Source organism: Panthera leo, chromosome B3 (genome assembly GCF_018350215.1).
Source record: "Panthera leo isolate Ple1 chromosome B3, P.leo_Ple1_pat1.1, whole genome shotgun sequence".
In the NCBI taxonomy this organism is placed as follows: Eukaryota; Metazoa; Chordata; class Mammalia; order Carnivora; family Felidae; genus Panthera; species Panthera leo.
Window position 1 is genome coordinate 105,971,760 of NC_056684.1, and position 17,188 is coordinate 105,988,947.

Here is a 17,188-nt window from a genome sequence, read left to right on the forward strand (position 1 = left end):
TTTGCTAGTGGTGGTGAAATCTAAACTCATGAAAATTCCTAAGCCGTGGAGAGAGCATGAACTGCTGTAGTCACCATAAAACCACAAGAACAGTTCTGTCCCTAGCACTCTGTCCCTCTGAGCAGGGGTGTCTCTTTTAATATATTTATCAATTCTACCATGTTCTTTTGTGAAGGTGAAGGGGTCAGTTAGACCAACTTTAAATACTGGCTTTGCCTTTTTCTAGCAGTGTGACCCTGAAGGAAACTTCACCTGGAGATGAGCCTCAGTATCTCCATCCATAAAATAGGGATCATAATACCTATCTCAACAGCTATAAGGATTAAATGAGCTATAAAGTGCTCAATCCAGTGTGTGGGACTCATGAGGCACTTTGTAAAAAGTGGTTATATTTTTGTCTCCAATTTGCAGAGAGAATAATAGGAAGTACACAGTTTTGTTCAATTTCAGTTTTTTCCAGACATTGATAGGGGCATTCCTGTAACAGAAAGTGCTTTAAATAAGCGTCTCGTCTTCTTCAAAACTTCTATGGACTGAACTGTGTTCAGTCCCTGAAATTTGTGTGTTGAAGCCCTAACACGCAATGTGATGGTATTGGAAGGTGAGGCTTTTGTGAAGTGATGAGGTCACCTGATTAGATGAGGTCATGACGAAGAGGCTCCTTGTAAGAAGAGACACCAGGAAGTTTTTCTCCCTATTTCTAACATGTAAAAACACAGCAAGAAGGCAGCCTTGTGCAAGCCAGGAAAAAGGGCTTCTCACCAGAACCCAACCATGCTGGCACCCTGATATTGGATCTCCATTCTCTGGAACTGTGAGAAATAAATTTCCGTTGTTTAAACCACCCAGTCTATGGTGCTTAGTCATGGCAGCCCAAGCTGAAGACAAAAACTAATAACAATAGTAAATGTTTTAGTGTTACAATGATTTGTCATCAGCACATTATCAGTTCTACCATGCTATTTTATGAAAGGTGAAGGGGTCAGTTAGACCAGATTTAAATACTGGCTTTACCTCTTTCTAGCAGTGTGACCTTGAAGGAAACTTTACCTGTAGATGAGTACTGATTAACTCAGTACTGATCTGGGGAAATTTTTTGCTGAAAAAAACTACTGAAAGCAGATTCTTGGTAGGTTATTCAGTTGAATGAGATACAATCATTGTAACTACTCTCTGCAGCTCACATGCTGCAATGACCATAAACTCAGTTTCACCTAAGTGTGCTTGGACACTGTAATTACACTTCTGTGTGATCTAACTTTGTCTGTAGTAATGGATCATTACTTATAGAATTCATGCTTGCAAGATGTTATTCTGTATTTGTTAAGAAAATATTGGTGAATGCCCAGTATCTGCTAAGCAATGTACAAGGTCCTAGGGATGTAGCACTGAGTAAATACCCTGATCTGTTCATAGTTCAGTGGAAACAAGAGATTTATAGACTACTTATGACAATGTAGTGACTGATGAAAAGGAATGGCATCAGAGGGATGTTTCAGAAGGATCATTCTGGTGGAAGGAAGGTGAACAACTTAAGGGTGGTAAAGCAGAAAGTGGGGAGAACTTTGGAGGGACAAGCCAGTGCAAAGAAGCTGAAAGAGGTGACAAGAATGGAGTTGGAGAGAAGAATGGGATATATTTGAGAAATATCCGGGAGGTGGAATTGACAAGCCTTGGTACTTGAATGGAATCCAACGGGTAGTAAAAGATAGGAATTTCCTTGAATAATTTCCCAGTCTCTGCATTAGGGGATTGTGTCAATGACCAAACCCTTCACAGAGTTAGGGAAGAGATGGCAGAGCCAGTTTCTGATGAAGGTAGATCTCACAGTTTCTCTAAACAGTCTCATGGAGTAAAAGCAGGATTATTTTTTCAAGAATCTGATGTAGAAGTAAATATAATGCCCATGGTGTTTATGGATTTGATCTAACCCATATGAGGAAAGCATTACTCAGTGCATATACAGGCAGATGAGGAGTGTGTTTATTTTTAGGTAAATATTTTAAAACTAGGATGAACTTAAGTAGAGAGTCACCATTTTTTTTTACTGTAAATTTTTTACAATGTTTTTTTTAATATATGAAATTTATTGTCAAATTGGTTCCCATACAACACCCAGTGCTCATCCCAAAAGATGCCCTCTTCAATGCCCATCACCTACCCTCCCCTCCCTCCCACCCCCCATCAACCCTCTGTTTGTTCTCAGTTTTTAAGAGTCTCTTATGCTTTGGCTCTCTCCCACTCTAACCTCTTTTTTTTTTTCCTTCCCCTCCCCCATGGGTTTCTGTTAAGTTTCTCAGGATCCACGTAAGAGTGAAACCATATGGTATCTGTCTTTCTCTGTATGGCTTATTTCACTTAGCATCACACTCTCCAGTTCCATCCATGTTGCTACAAAGGGCCATATTTCATTTTTTAGAGAGTCACCATTTTGATGCCAAGGAAAGCACCCCATAACCATAACATGTTGATTCATGTACAGATCATGGATAGAAACATACTCATTATAAGTGTTCTGTTTCTGTATAAAAACTTTCTCCTCCTCACTTAAGACAATCTTATATTGTCTGGTAAGAGTATGTAATTTCTCCCGTAGATCTTTGCTCTCTAAATGATTTTTGTGTAGTTTTTCAGCCATCTAGGAAAAAAAAAAGCAATTAGAGGACACATTTCCTTTGATGGGAGTCAGTCATGTGGCAACTCTAGAGCACTGGGTATGTTACTTAGCATACAATAACTATGCCATAAATGTTGAGTGATTTAATTCTATATCAAATATGCAGTTATATATTTTGGGGCCTCTCCTATAAATTATGACAAAAGTATAGAAAGGTAGTAGACACTGATGCAAAAACCACAGAGTAAATCATTCATATTGAAATAAGCATTGAGGTTAATAAACTGAGATCATTCAACAGGATCCATAAGTCCTTTTCCCAGAAGATAAATTACACTAGGGAAAAGAAAATGTAACACCAATAGAAGCTCTTGCTCAAAACCTCTTTGATGAGATACTAGGTCTGCTTCTTGTTAAATATTTCTATTCAAGGACAAAACTAACGTTTATTAGGGAACTTTGTATTCAAGAAGTTTGTGTTTAAAATGTCTCTATTGAATTGCTTCAAAAGAGGTAAGAAAGTTATGTTTAGTAGGAGTGATGGGCTGAGTAGTTCACAATAACCTTTTGGCTGAGTATTACTAGAATAGCTGGATGAAAAAATATCCTAGAAGTGTTGAAGAACTAACAAGATAATGACTAATTCCACAAGAAATCAAGAATCCAGAGTAGAGGGCACCGGGGTGGCTTAGTTGGTTAAGCATCTGAATCTTGATTTTGGCTCGGGTCATGATTCCACAGTCATGGGATCGAGTCCTGCATTATTGGGCTCTGTGATGGGTGTAAAGCTTTCTTAGGATTCTCTCTCCTTGTTCCTCTTCCCCTCCCCTGCTCTCTCTCTCTCTCTCAAAAAAAAAAAAAAAAAAAAAAATCCAGAGTAGTAAATCTAGCACTGAAAACTCCTTTTACCCTAAGGACATTGATTGATAGGAAAGAAACCACTTGGAAATGGAATTTTAGTTCTCTTACCTGACAAGAGGGACAAAAATCAACAGAGTTCATCCAGGTATTGAGTTTGATAAATCTTCTACCACTTTAACCTGTGGTCTCAAAAAGCTTCATGCTCTGGAGAAGGGTAAACTGGAAGCTAATAAGCCATGGCCCAGCCTAATTTTGATCACCAGGGAACCTAAGGGTGCATTAAAGTGGTTTGGGACTGGTAATACCCCAGCCATCTGACGGAAGTGAATTAAAGTCTGTTCCTGGAAAAGATATGATCATCCTAAGCTTCAAATTGTTTTTACAAACTTCCCCCCCCCCCCAAATACAATGTCTGGTATACAGTTTTCTACTAGGAACAGAAGGAAATAAGACAGCATGAAAAAAAAATTGGCAGAAGCAAAAGACTACAGAAACAAACCTATAAAAACATCAGATAGTGAGTGGAATTAGGTACTGAACTATACAAATATTGTGTTTACTATAATCAAAGAAATGTTCGACATACTTGAAAATTATGGCAAGGAATTGAAATAGACAATGCAGACTTGAAAATTACCAATTTAAAAAATTCAATAACCAAAATTAACAGCTGAAATAAGACCATCCTGCCCAGAATACAGCAGGAGGAGACAAAAGATAGAAAACACGAAAGAGAGGGTTAAAAAAACATAGAGGATGTGTTTATTAGCACAAATAATTGTATACACACACGTGCATACATATATATACAATTGGAGTCTCAGACAAAGAGGAAAGGGAATGAAATATGTGAGCAGATAACGGCTAAGAATTTTGCAGAACTTGCAAAATACAGCAATTTACAGATTTAAGCAGCCCAATAAATCCCAAAGCAGGAGAAATAAAAAGAAAATGTGGACATATGATAGTGAAAGTGAATAAGTCAAAGGGAACAAAGAAGACCTAAAGTAAATGAGGTACACCACTTTCATGGATTGGAAGCCTTGATATTGTAAGAATGTGACATTCTCCCCAAACTGATCTATAGATATAATGCAACCCCAGTCCAAATGCAAACAGGTTTTTTTGGCAGGACTTGACAGACTGACAGAAATTCAAAGGGCCAAGAACAGTGAAAGCAATCTTGAAGAACAAAGTGGAAGGATTTATACTGCTAACTATAAAGGCTTATGTTAAAAGCTGCTAATTAAGAAAGTCTGGTTTTAATGTGAGGGGAGACAAGCCCAAAGGAACACAATAGAGAGTCCACAGATCTACACACATATTTACAATGTATTTATGATCTGCCGTTGATTTATGACAAACTTACCATTACAGTATAGTGCAGGAAAAGATGTTCTTTTCATTAAATGGTGCTAGATAATCTTATGGAAAAATATGAACCTTGACCACCATCTCACAGCATGCGCACACACACACACACCCACACCCACACACACACACACACACACACACACACACAGATTCCAGATGGCTTGTAGTCCTAAATGCGAAAGGGCAAACAATAAATCTTCTAGAAGATCATGAAATAGTATCTTCATGACAAAGGACATAAAAACCAAAAAGGAAAAGATTGATAAACTGTACTTCATTGCAACTAATAAATTATACCCATCAAAAGATATGTATGTACATAAGGATTGTACATTTATAGCGTGTGTACTGTTCTTTGTGTAATATCTTATAATAAAAAAATTAAAATAAAGTTACAATAGAATTTCATCACTGAACTTGTCTCCTACACCTCATGAGAATTAAGATTGGCTGCCACCGAGAGTCCAGTGGAAATAGTAAATGGGTCAGAGCCCTGATCCCTTTGAAGCAGTCACTGACTTGAACTCATGGAATTTGGCTGACGGCTATGGATTAAAGCGAAACCCCTTTGCATTTGCCCTTTGAGCAAGTAAGCCATGCCAGTGTAGGGGTCCTGGATTTTCCAGACAGTTGGGGGCCTGCAAACTACGGAGCTATCATCTGAAGCCTGCCTGGCAGCTTCAGGAAATAAACGGAAAGGAAAAAGGAATCCTTTGCCCAGAGAATGAAAGACAACTTTAAAAACCAACCAACTGACCACCCAGCCAACCTACCAATCTTGTCTAGTTTCTGTCTTTCAGAATCTTCACAACTAAAGAATCAGAGTAGGTCTAACCTGGAGGGAAGCCGTCCCTAATGCCATTAGCTCATAACCAAATGGAAAGAATGTAATCGGTTCAAATCATTCTTATGGAAGAGATCCACCGTGTACTGTTTTATATTCTATTTGTCACGCAATAATATATTATGAGCTATTACTTAATCAAGGCTCTTTTGTTGGACTTTAATTGTATCTTCCCCCTAATTTTTCAATTATTATAAGGAATGCTTTACTGAATACCTTGTGGATAAATTTTGGTTTATACCCGTAATTAAGTACTTACGATATTTCTTTTAACCAAAATTTAAAATGTCTAGAGAATTCTCCTGGATGCTAATCTGACTCAAATATTTCACTACTTACTAAGCACAGTATGGGTTGCTAGACTTTACAGGTACCACACAACAGCAAGAGGGTCCCATTTTTTTCTAAATAATTCGGATGAAAAATACCCATTGATCTGGATATTTCTAATGTATTATAACCATAACCACATGAAAAGTTACCAAACAAAGATTCACTTTCACATAGACAACATTTGCTCTTTCATATATTTAAAATATTTGGGGAGGGAATAAAAATCTTTAAATCAATTACTGCAAATGATCATGATTATTATATTATATTATATTATATTATATATATAATACATAATATATATTATAATATATATTATTATATTATCATTATTATATCATGAAAAATCTACTTTTGGAAAATTTCACATTTCTCAAATATATTTAAAATATTAACTAAAAATAAAAACTAATAATAATCTAAAAGGCGTAATTTCCATCTTCCTACCTGCTTTATCTTCTGCAAAATTTCATCTTTTTCAACACTAGATGAATCTTCCAGTTTTTCCTTGTTATTCATAAAAAAATGCCTATGATCAAAGGAAGCCAAACAGATTCATATAAGGGCATGTTTTCCAGTAAAGCCACATTTATTTATGACTCCAGAAACTTCCAGTCCCCATCTTCCTATACAACATATTTATGGGTATATTCACGAAACTAAGCAAAAAAATTTTTTACTCGTTTGATGAATTAATACTTCCTTTATTTATTAAGAAGTAATTATTAAACACTTGTCCTCTGCAGGTATTATAGGTACTAGAGATACAGCACAGGTGAAGTCCCTGCCCTCATGGAAATTACACTCTAGTGAAGTAGAATATAAGCAAGTTATCAAAATAACAATAATAACAATTATTATTATTATTTCAGATAGTGTTAAGTGCTTTAAAGAACACAAAGTAGGGTGAAGGACAGAGAAATCCTGAGAGAGAGGGTATTATTGTAGATGGGTGGTAATGGAAGGCTTCTTGAGATGATCTGTGAAAGACCTGAATGATGAAAAGGAGCCAGATAGGTGAAGATCTGAAGAAAGAGCTTTTCGTGTAGAAGGAACAGTCAGTGATAATATCTTGAGGCAAGAACAAGTTTTGGGTATTTGGTGAAGAGACAATTATGAGAAAGTTGGAGAAGCAGACAGAGACTAGATCACGTAGGGTCTCAAGGACAAAGGAGAAGTTCAGATATCATTGTGAAGGGAACCAGGGGAGAATTTAAGCAGAGGAGAGACATGAACTGATTTACATCTTGTAAAGATGACTGTGGCTACTTAGTGGAGAAAGACAGCAATACAGGAAGACAGACTATGTAGAAGGCTACAGCAGTGGTCAAGAAGAGAAAAGAGTGGTTCAGACTAAAGTTGAAGTGGTGGAAGTAGTGAGAAATAGTTGGATCTGCCTTTGGATTTGGCTGGAGGTGTGGTTGGGGTTAGGGTTAGGTAGTGAGGAAAACAGGATTGATGCATGATTCCTAGGTTTTTGGCTAGAGTAACCAGGTAAATGGCGATATGGAAGACTGACGGAAGAGCTGTTTCAAGGAGGTGGGAAATTAAGAGTTCTGTTTAGGACGTGTTATATTTGAGATATCTAACAGATATCCTTCAAACGGAGAGGTCAAATATGCTGGCGAGGTCAAATATGCATTTAGAACTCTGTGCTGGATATTTAATCTGCGAGTCATTGGGGTACAGAAGGTATATAACACCATAAGACTGGATCAAATCATGTATGGAGAGTATGAATAGAGAAGGGCTGAGAACTCCAAAATTTAGAGCCAGAGAGAAGAACTGGAACAAATAAAGGGCCCTAAAAAGGGGCAGTTTAGTGCGTGACATAAGAAAATATGATGTTTGGGAGGCCAAGGGAAGAAAGTATTTCAAGAAGGTGGAAATGTGTCAAATTCCATTAAGAATTCAAGAACTTTAAGGAATAGGCTCAATCATTAACGTTTGGCAGTACAGGTCATTGGTAATCAGGAAAATCTTGAAGTCATTTCAACCCTTCTAAAAAAGCATCTATAATTTTCATAGCCTTCACTGCAATGGTAAGTGTATACTCAGGGTCACAAATTGGATACCATTTATACACAACATTTAGTTTCCAACTTCCTGTGTGCTGAAAACTAGCTGAATGGTGAAGAAAGACCATACTCGGTTAGAAATGTAGGCACAGGATTTGCCTTTATTATGCAAACACATCATGCTGGACATCAATAATAATAATGAATAAGGTTTAAACTATCAATGCTTCCTGTGGACTTGTGGAGCATTTATGTTCTCTCAACTGTCCACACACAGAATTTTAACTCATGTTTGAGTGATTTGTTTTTCCTCAATATTTGGACCTCAAAACATGTAACAAGCTTGGAAATTAAAGACTTTATGGGGGAAAAATAAAGTTTATTGATTAATAGGAAGATGAGTTTGTGCAAATTATTTTAGTTTATTGTATAATTTATTCTTAAAGAATCTTATGGACTATTATAAAACAACACTGTTTGACTCTTCAAATCCACCAACCAAGATTTAGGTGCCTTTTCTCACTTCCATAAATTGAGTAAATGAACTAAAGGAGAAAACAGAAAGAACGTAAGAATTTTCTTTTAATTTGCTTGGTAGTAAAGAAAAAAGGTATAGTTTTATTAGTAACAAAGGGGGTAACTGAAATCTTCAATCACCAAATTAACCAAATGCACTTTTCCTCACAGAGATTCCATATAAATGAAAACTCTTGAAAAGCTGGGATAAAAAAAAAAATAAGCCATTAAAAGTAGAAGATCAGGGGCGCCTGGGTGGCTCAGTCGGTTAAGCGGCCAACTTCAGCTCAGGTCACGATCTCGCGGTCCGTGAGTTCGAGCCCCGTGTCGGGCTCTGGGCTGATGGCTCAGAGCCTGGAGCCTGTTTCCGATTCTGTGTCTCCCTCTCTCTCTGCCCCTCCCCCGTTCATGCTCTGTCTCTCTCTGTCTCAAAAATAAATAAACGTTAAAAAAAAAAAAAAAGTAGAAGATCAATGAATCCCCATTTCATTCTTGAATGTATATTTAAAACAAATTAGCTAACATGAAGACTACTTATCAATAAAACTTCATCAGTATAGCAAGTTTTAAAATCATAACTCCTAGAAATAACTGAAGACCTGATCTGTATCTTCCTCTATGATTATTTGCCTAGTTTTTCTTCAAAATATGCATGAACTAAAACTATTGAATCACTTTCAAAGAAAAAGATTTTTTTATTGAGTTTTAGTTGTAGTATGACTCGAGCTTTTATACTTCTTTTTAAAAAATTATTTACTTTTAAGTAAACTCTTTGCCCAACATGGACTCAAACTCACAACCCCAAGATCAAGAGTCACAGGCTCCACTGACTGAACCAGCCAGGCACCCCAAGATTTTATATTTTTAAATCTGGTACTGAGTGCAAAGATTATTGCCTATTTTATGGCCTGATGATGGTAGAATAGCACTATACTGTTGGCAACCGCTGTTTTAGAAAACATATAAATCACAAAACATTTAATCCTACATAGAAATAAGCTATATTATAATGAGATTACACATGGGAAGTTACTTGCCTTTTGGGGAACCTACTAAGTCCAAAATTTGTCTTTTAAACTGCCAGCAGAATCTAGGGGAAGGCCTGGAAGCCATATTTGTACTACAAGACCCCACTCTTCCTGGTCAGAGCTGAGCCAAACACCTTCTGATGGGAAAAAAATCTGAGAATTCTCCTGGGAGAAGTCTGTGGGCCAATCTCTAAAGACAGATGGACCTGTGACAGGTAACCTTTGAGGGTTTGGAATGGCCATGTTTAGCCATGGCCCCCCCAAGGAGAGAACATAGTATGTAGAGAATAAAACATGGTTCCCAAAAGGAAGCAGAGACTGTTCCTTGGGATGGACAGATTTCCTTAAGTTTATGGTTCTAGTCCCATGGGTTTTGCCCTGAAATATCCTTGTATTTTTTTCAATAAGTTCTGTAAGTCCCCCTTGACTAAGAACCACAACTATCATAGCAAGGGTAGGTGAACCTACAGGAGGTTCCACTAATGCCTTCCCCTGGGGGCATATTTGTTTGTAGGGAATCAGGAACTAAAGTGAGGACAATTCATACAGGATTGTATCCTCCTCAATTTTTTCTCTTGATCATGTGGAAGACTGGTTAATTTCCAAACGAAGAGGTGGTTTTATAAAGCTGACAATTGCAAATTTTAGTAAATTAAGAGAATATAGTTCTCAATCTAATATTTAAAAAAAATTTTAATGAAAAAATATAACATCTAGAAATGTTTTAGTAAAAATAAAGCATTGAACTTACATTTTATCCTCCAGGATCTTACAGGATTTCTTCATTTCTTCAACCTCTTGTTCCCAATGCCTTATTGATTCTTGTAGTTGTGCTATCTCTAAATTGTGATCACTAAGAACCTATTGATAATTCAATAAAATTATGGTATTCAGTTGTCACCAAATGATTCATGGAAGTGTTCAATTCATTAAATATTCATGTATCACTTATTCAACTTTTACACTGGGGGTACCTTTAGCTAAGATAAAAAGCAATCATTAAAATTATTCACAGAACAAACTTGGACAGAAATAATTCTGAAATCATCATAAAAAACCCTACAATTTTGGAGAGAGAGCAACCAAATATAGCAACAAGAATATGAAAACTATAAAAACAACTTTTAAGACATGAATTCATTTTGGCTACCTTTTAAAATAAGTCTAAACAAATCTGTATTTTCATAATCATTTTCAAAATATTCCAGGACATTAGAATGAGTATTATTTAAAAAAAAAAAAAAAGTAAAAACAAATTACCTTAACTGACAAACATGCTCAGGTTAAGAGAAGTTTTCTTAATATTAATCAGTATTTTGGAAATGTAACAGCTGGTGCTGTGGTAAAATATTAACATCATTTAAAAGAATGAAGTATGAATAGAGAAAACTCCAAGTGGCACATGTGTTAACAATGCAGTTTTGGAATAAAGAAAGGAGGAGGCAAACAAATTAGAGCCTTGGGTCTGCACTTCAGCTGTGAGGGAGAAATGGAAGGGAGAGAAAGTTCATCAAATTCCACTGCTCCCTGGCATGGAGTCACCACAGGCAGATTAATGGCATCTAACCCTGCACATCAATGTGGAGTCAGAGAAACACCGGTGGGGAACACAGGTGTTCTCATTCCTACTAGACAGGTGCACGAAAGCTCCCCTCAACTCTTTCTTTCTCTGAAGCACCCATATGACTCAACTTCTGGGCAATAACTAGTTTCAGAGTTAACAAGGGTCTGAAGTCAAACATGAGCACAATGTCTAAAGGACTGTGACCGATCATGAGGATTAGTGGCTGTGTGCTGAAGGCCCATTTAGGCCCCTCATCGGTCACCTCTCGCCTTCAGTCCCCCCTGCCCTGGGCATGTAGGCCACCTCAAGAATCACACACCATTATTCTTTTCTGGCAACATCACCTCAGCTTGACCGGGCTGCGGAGTCATCTAAAATGAAGACACCCCTGGAAGATTAACCTGGAATTTCCTGTTGTCTCAGTCCACAGCCAAACCCTGTTTTCTAATCGTGGATGGTGAGAGTAACAACCCCAATAACCACCTTTACCAAATACAAAGCACTCAGCTAAAAGTCTTATGGGCATGACCTCACTTGAGCTTCTAGCCCTTTGAAGTAGGCAGTATTATCACCCCATTTTATAGGTGCGGAAACTTCAGGTTGATAGAGTTAAAAATTTGAACCCCAGGTCTCTGTGACACTCAAGTTTGTGCTTTAAACACTATTCTCCTGCAGTAAAGTGGAGTTAGGGTGGGCATGTTGTCTTCTGGGAGGTGGCGATGATGCTGGAGGTGAGTTTATCCTTGCCATCTTCTAGTCTTGCATAATTTGTCTTAGAGATCTTTGGAGCACAGGTGAAGGAATATATACTGTGTCTTCCCAAGCTGGGTTGATGGAGTACCTGACTCATGACCTATGAGACCCAAACAAAGGCAGGAGCTTGGGCCTGCAGATAAAGTCTACCTGATATAACCCTTCTGTTCTCCTTTGAATCTAGCCTCACTCATGCTTGCTTACTATACAGATACTTGAAAAACAGATAATGATTATTTATCTATCTACTGATTTATTTATTGCACCTGCATGCAAGAGTGGGGGAGAGGCAGAAGGGGGGAGAGAGACTCCTAAGAAGCCTCCACGCCCAGCATGCAGCCTAATGACCTGGACCCAATCCCACGACCCTGGGATCGTGACCTATGCCAAAATCAAGATTTGGAGGCTTAACTGACTGAGCTACCCAGGCACCCGAATGATCTTAAATATACATACTGGGGAGAAATTTTGATTCTACTAATATTCTGTAATTGGATATCATAATAGACACACTGTAACTAAGATGATCCGAATGATCAGAACCACTCTATAAAAAGTATAAGGGAAGTAGCTGAGTATTCTGATGAGAAGTGTGATGTTTCTGGTAAGAAATGTGATGACTGTTGCCCCATATAGTTTTACATGTAATTCTCAATACAGATAGGAGAAATACACCAAAGACTCGTTAATTCAACTAATTGCAATAGAAGATTAGCAGGCATTTCTGTTTTAATTAACACAGAAGGGGTATTATCATTACCCTCTTCCATTAGAACCATCTGAATAAGCTTCAGTTTTCTTATCTTTAAAATAAGGATAATCCTCACAAAACATTTATGAGGGCTGGTTTTCAATAAATGTTATCAATTTTAAAAAATAGAAGCACAGAGCTCTAAAGTATTTTCTATTTCATACGAATAGTCCCCTTTCCACATTAATGCTCCTGTAGCCAATATAAATCAAAAGCCTAAGCTGTTTTATTATCACACATTCAGAATTAAGGAATTTGCCCATGGCTATTCATTTTGTTACGTAAAATAAAACAATCTCATGGAGATGTTATATATGGTTCTGTACGCATCTGGTCAGTTCTGTGTGCATTTTAAAAACCCATTTTTACAGTATTCTGGTCCGTCGAATGCAATTTGTACCTAAGGTAATTTAAGCTTCCTTCTTCTGACCATATTCCCAAAGAAAAAACACAATCGCACTATAACATTTTAAATAAAGTGTCAGAAAACCTTAGCACGCCGAAAACATTCTCTCAGAATGGCATGCAGATAGATTAAAATCAGCTCCTTTAAAAAAGCACCTGCTGCTGGTTATATTTAAGACAGTGTATATATATATCAAGGTGCCTGGACAGGCCTGGAGAGACATAGTTTATTCTTTCTTACCACTGTGCTGGTACTAACTGTTTCTCTCATTTTTGACATTTTAAGTTTTAATGTATTCAATTCTTTCTTCTTTTGATAAGTATCCTTTCTCTTCAAGTCACAGAGTTTTTTATATTCCTCAATCTGTAGTGATATACAGAATAAGCCAGTCAAAAAGCTTATGAGAACAACAAAGTTTAGACAATCTTTTTATTTTGTCAACCTAATTCATACTCAATCTAAGTATACCATAGTCAGTCTATCAACAACAACAAAATGCACGCACGCACATACACACACACACCAAACCAAAAAAAAAAAAAAAGAAACCAACCCAGGGTTTGCTTGTTTTGCAACATCACAGGAAGAATACTGAACTACAAGTAACTGTAATCATAAATGTCGAAACAGTAAATTTATAAGAGTAATAAGACAGTGATCATTAATAGCAAATTATAAAAGCAACAGCCATTGTAGCAATTTGCTAGTAAAACACCTTACCAATGGTCACCAGATTTATGGTGAGCTAATAAGATCAGGAAAGTCAAAGAAAGAAAATGAAGAACTGCCTGGATACCTGAATTCACTTTTTTTTAATGGGAAAGAAAGCAGACTAAAAATAGAGTCAACAAAATCACTGGAGACTGGGCAGCACGCAGTCTTGGACAACATCTTATCATTTTACGAAGATGAAACATATTCTGATTACTTGTCAGACCCAATGAAGTAAGTCATCTTCTTATCAAAATCAAATATATCAATGCTGGGAAAGAAAGCTGGTGCAGCCACTCTGGCAAACAGTATGGAGGTTCCTCAAGAAACTAAAAATAGAACTACCCTATGACCCAGAAATTGCACTACTAGGCATTTATCCAAGGGATTACAGGTGTGCTGTTTCGAAGGGACACATGCACCCCCATGTTTATAGCAGCACTATCAACAGTAGCCAAAGTATGGAAAGAGCCCAAATGTCCATCGATGGATGAATGGATAAAGAAGATGTGTATATATATATATATACACATACACACACACAATGGAGTATTACTCGGCAATCAAAAAGAATGAAATGTTGCCATTTGCAACTACGTGGATGGAACTGGAGGGTGTTATGCTAAATGAAATTAGTCAGAGAAAGACAAAAACCATATGACTTCACTCATATGAGGACTTTAAGAGACTAAACAGATGAACATAAGGGAAACAGAAATAATATAAAAACAGGGAGGGGGACAAAACAGATATGGAGAACATAAATATGGAGACATAACATAAATATGGAGAACAAATTGAGGGTTACTGGAGGGGTTGTATGGGGGGGGGCATGGGCTAAATGGGTAAAGGGCACTAAGGAATCTACTCCTGAAGTCGTTGCACTATATGCTAATTTGGATGTAAATTTTAAAAAATAAAAAATAAAATTAAAAAAATATATATATCAATGCATTTTTTTGGCAAAATGAATTATCAAGAACAAGGTAACTAACTGAGTCGTTAGGTCTGAGAAGGCATATTCAACTCTGTATTAAAGAGTTATGACAATGTATGTTTGGGTGGCTGTCAAAGCTATCAGCCATTGCACCTGAAGTGTCTTGTGAATGAACATGACCATTGTCAATTATCTCAGCACCAGGGCACAGTTGCATATGAATGGAACCTTGTGATTAATACATTTTGTTGAAAATTGGAATTCTGTGTTTATTCTTTGGCCTAGGCCTTCTCCCAAGGTCTTGCAATCTCAGAAACAGTATTGGCAAAAAATATTTTGGTTTGTGTAAGGGGAGAGCTTACGCTTTGAAGACTCTGACAGCTTTAATAGTTTTTCCTTTCTTGTAGGAAGTAAAGGAAGTTAACAGGTTGTTACCATAGCCTATCATGTGCCTTTAGTGAACAATGGTGGTTGACTCCATAATATCCACCCCACTTGGTCTATCCCACTGGCACACGGCACTCCCTTAGGATCCATTATTGTTCGAGGGGTGGGTGCTGTCATGACCTGGCCAGATCAGACGCAGCAAGAAGACTTATGGTCTTTGGTTGGAGAAGATTTTCCTGTTTCTACTTGAATAAGGAAGCATACAACCCAGTTGTTATTGGTGGCCATCTTATGACCATGAACACAGCCAGCCTTAAGATGAGGGATGGAGGAGAGGAGGGATGAGCCACTAAATTAACTAGTCTTGGAGGCTGCCCTCTACCTTGGGAATTCCTACTGTGTGAGATAATAAATGTTCTATTTAAGACAGATTTGAGTTAGGGCTTCTGCTATTTGCATCTGAAAGTACCTTTTTTTAATGTCTATTTACTTATTTTGAGAGAGAGAGAGAGAGAGCGGAAGAGGGGCAGGCAGAAAAAGAGAGGGAGAGAGAAAATCTGAAGCAGGCTCCATGCTGTCAGCACAGAGCCAGATGTGAGCTCGAACTCACAAACTTGGAGATCATGACCTGAGCTGAAATCAAGAGTCAATGCTTAACCAATGGAGCCACGCAGGTGCCCCTGCATCTGAACGTATCTTAACTGGTGCCCTTTTCCAGGGAGATAGACCAAAGGTAGGCAAACTTCTAGTAGTGGGCCCCAAATCTAGCAACCTGTTGTAAAACTGCTCTCAGTCATTTAAGTACCGTTCCTTTCATGCTAAAATAGCAGAGTTGAGTAGTTGTGACAGAGAGGGCCCACAAAGCCCTAAATATTTCCTATCTGGCCCTTTTCAGAAAAAGTGTGTGGATCTCTGAGAAAGACTAGTCACATATGGAAGAACAATGTGTCGTGCTTGCAAATTCCCTAACTGAAGCCCCCCTGGGTTTCCTTTCCTGTGTTTTAGCATTTACATTAAAGAACAGGAAGGGAGGCACCTGGGTAGCTCAGTCAATTGAGCATCTGACTTCAGCTCAGGTCATGATCTCACGGTTAGTGAGTTTGATCCCTGAGTTGGGCTCTGTGCTGAAGGCTCAGAGCCTGGAGCCTGCTTCAGATTCTGGGTCTCCCTCTCTCTCTCTGCCCCTCCCCACTGTGTCTGTCTGTGTCTCTCTCTCCCTCTCAAAAACGAATAAACATTAAAAAAAAAAAAGAACAGGAAGGTGGAAACACTTCCCCTTAAGGCTGAAAAGGAAGTTAGAAACTCATTCATTCAATACATATTATAGAGTGCCTATCATGCGTGTGGTGCTTGGATACAGCAGTGAATTAAAGCCACAATCCCTGCCCCCAAGGAGCCCCCAAGAAAGACTCCTTGCCAGCTACTCCAAAAAGTGCCCATTCCAAAGATGACAAGGGCTAACCTGTCTATAGTTGAGAAAATCCATGGTTTTAGCGTAAAACTATTTCTGAAGATATAGGTGTTTTGAAGGATAAAGAAGCTAAGACCTGATTGGAATTTATGAATAGTCCAAGTCTTTTTTTTTTTTTTTTTTTTTACATTTATTCATTTTTTGAGAGACAGAGAGAGACAGAGCACAAGCAGGAGAGGGACAGAGAGAGGAAGACACAGAATCCGAAGCAGGCTCCAGTCTCCAAGCTGTCAGCACAGAGCCCGACACGGGGCTCGAACTAACAAACCGTGAGATCATGACCCGAGTGGAAGCTGGACGCTTAACCGACTGAGCCACCCGGGCGCCCCAATAGTCCAAGTCTTATCAGAGAATCGTCAGTGTAAGAACCATATGTTGGCCGCTGTCAGAAGTATTCCACTAGATTTTAACTAAGACTCAAGAAAGGCAATTTAACAAATCTTCCAGCCTTCCTTCCAGCAGGGCTGTGAGCCCTGGACAATTTTCTGCATTAAGTTATGCCTGTTCCCATGAGGCACAGGGAAGAGGCAGGAACTCAACAGCAATTCTCATCAGGAGCTAGGCGGCCACACCTGGGGGATAAGGAAGACTGCTAGAACACTTCCTATAGAGATAGG

General features: G+C 38.1%; 1 protein-coding gene across 1 annotated transcript in view; it reads right to left on the bottom strand.

Moving 5' to 3' along the window:
• CCDC175 (coiled-coil domain containing 175) overlaps positions 1-17,188 on the bottom strand; it is a 74,922-nt gene that overhangs the window by 43,652 nt on the left and 14,082 nt on the right. The window contains exons 6-9 of the mRNA XM_042943385.1: positions 13,306-13,428; positions 10,343-10,452; positions 6,477-6,558; positions 2,502-2,638 (exon numbers count right to left, since the gene is read on the bottom strand). Coding sequence (XP_042799319.1) covers positions 2,502-2,638; positions 6,477-6,558; positions 10,343-10,452; positions 13,306-13,428 — 452 coding nt within the window. The remainder of the gene's footprint in view (positions 1-2,501; positions 2,639-6,476; positions 6,559-10,342; positions 10,453-13,305; positions 13,429-17,188) is intronic.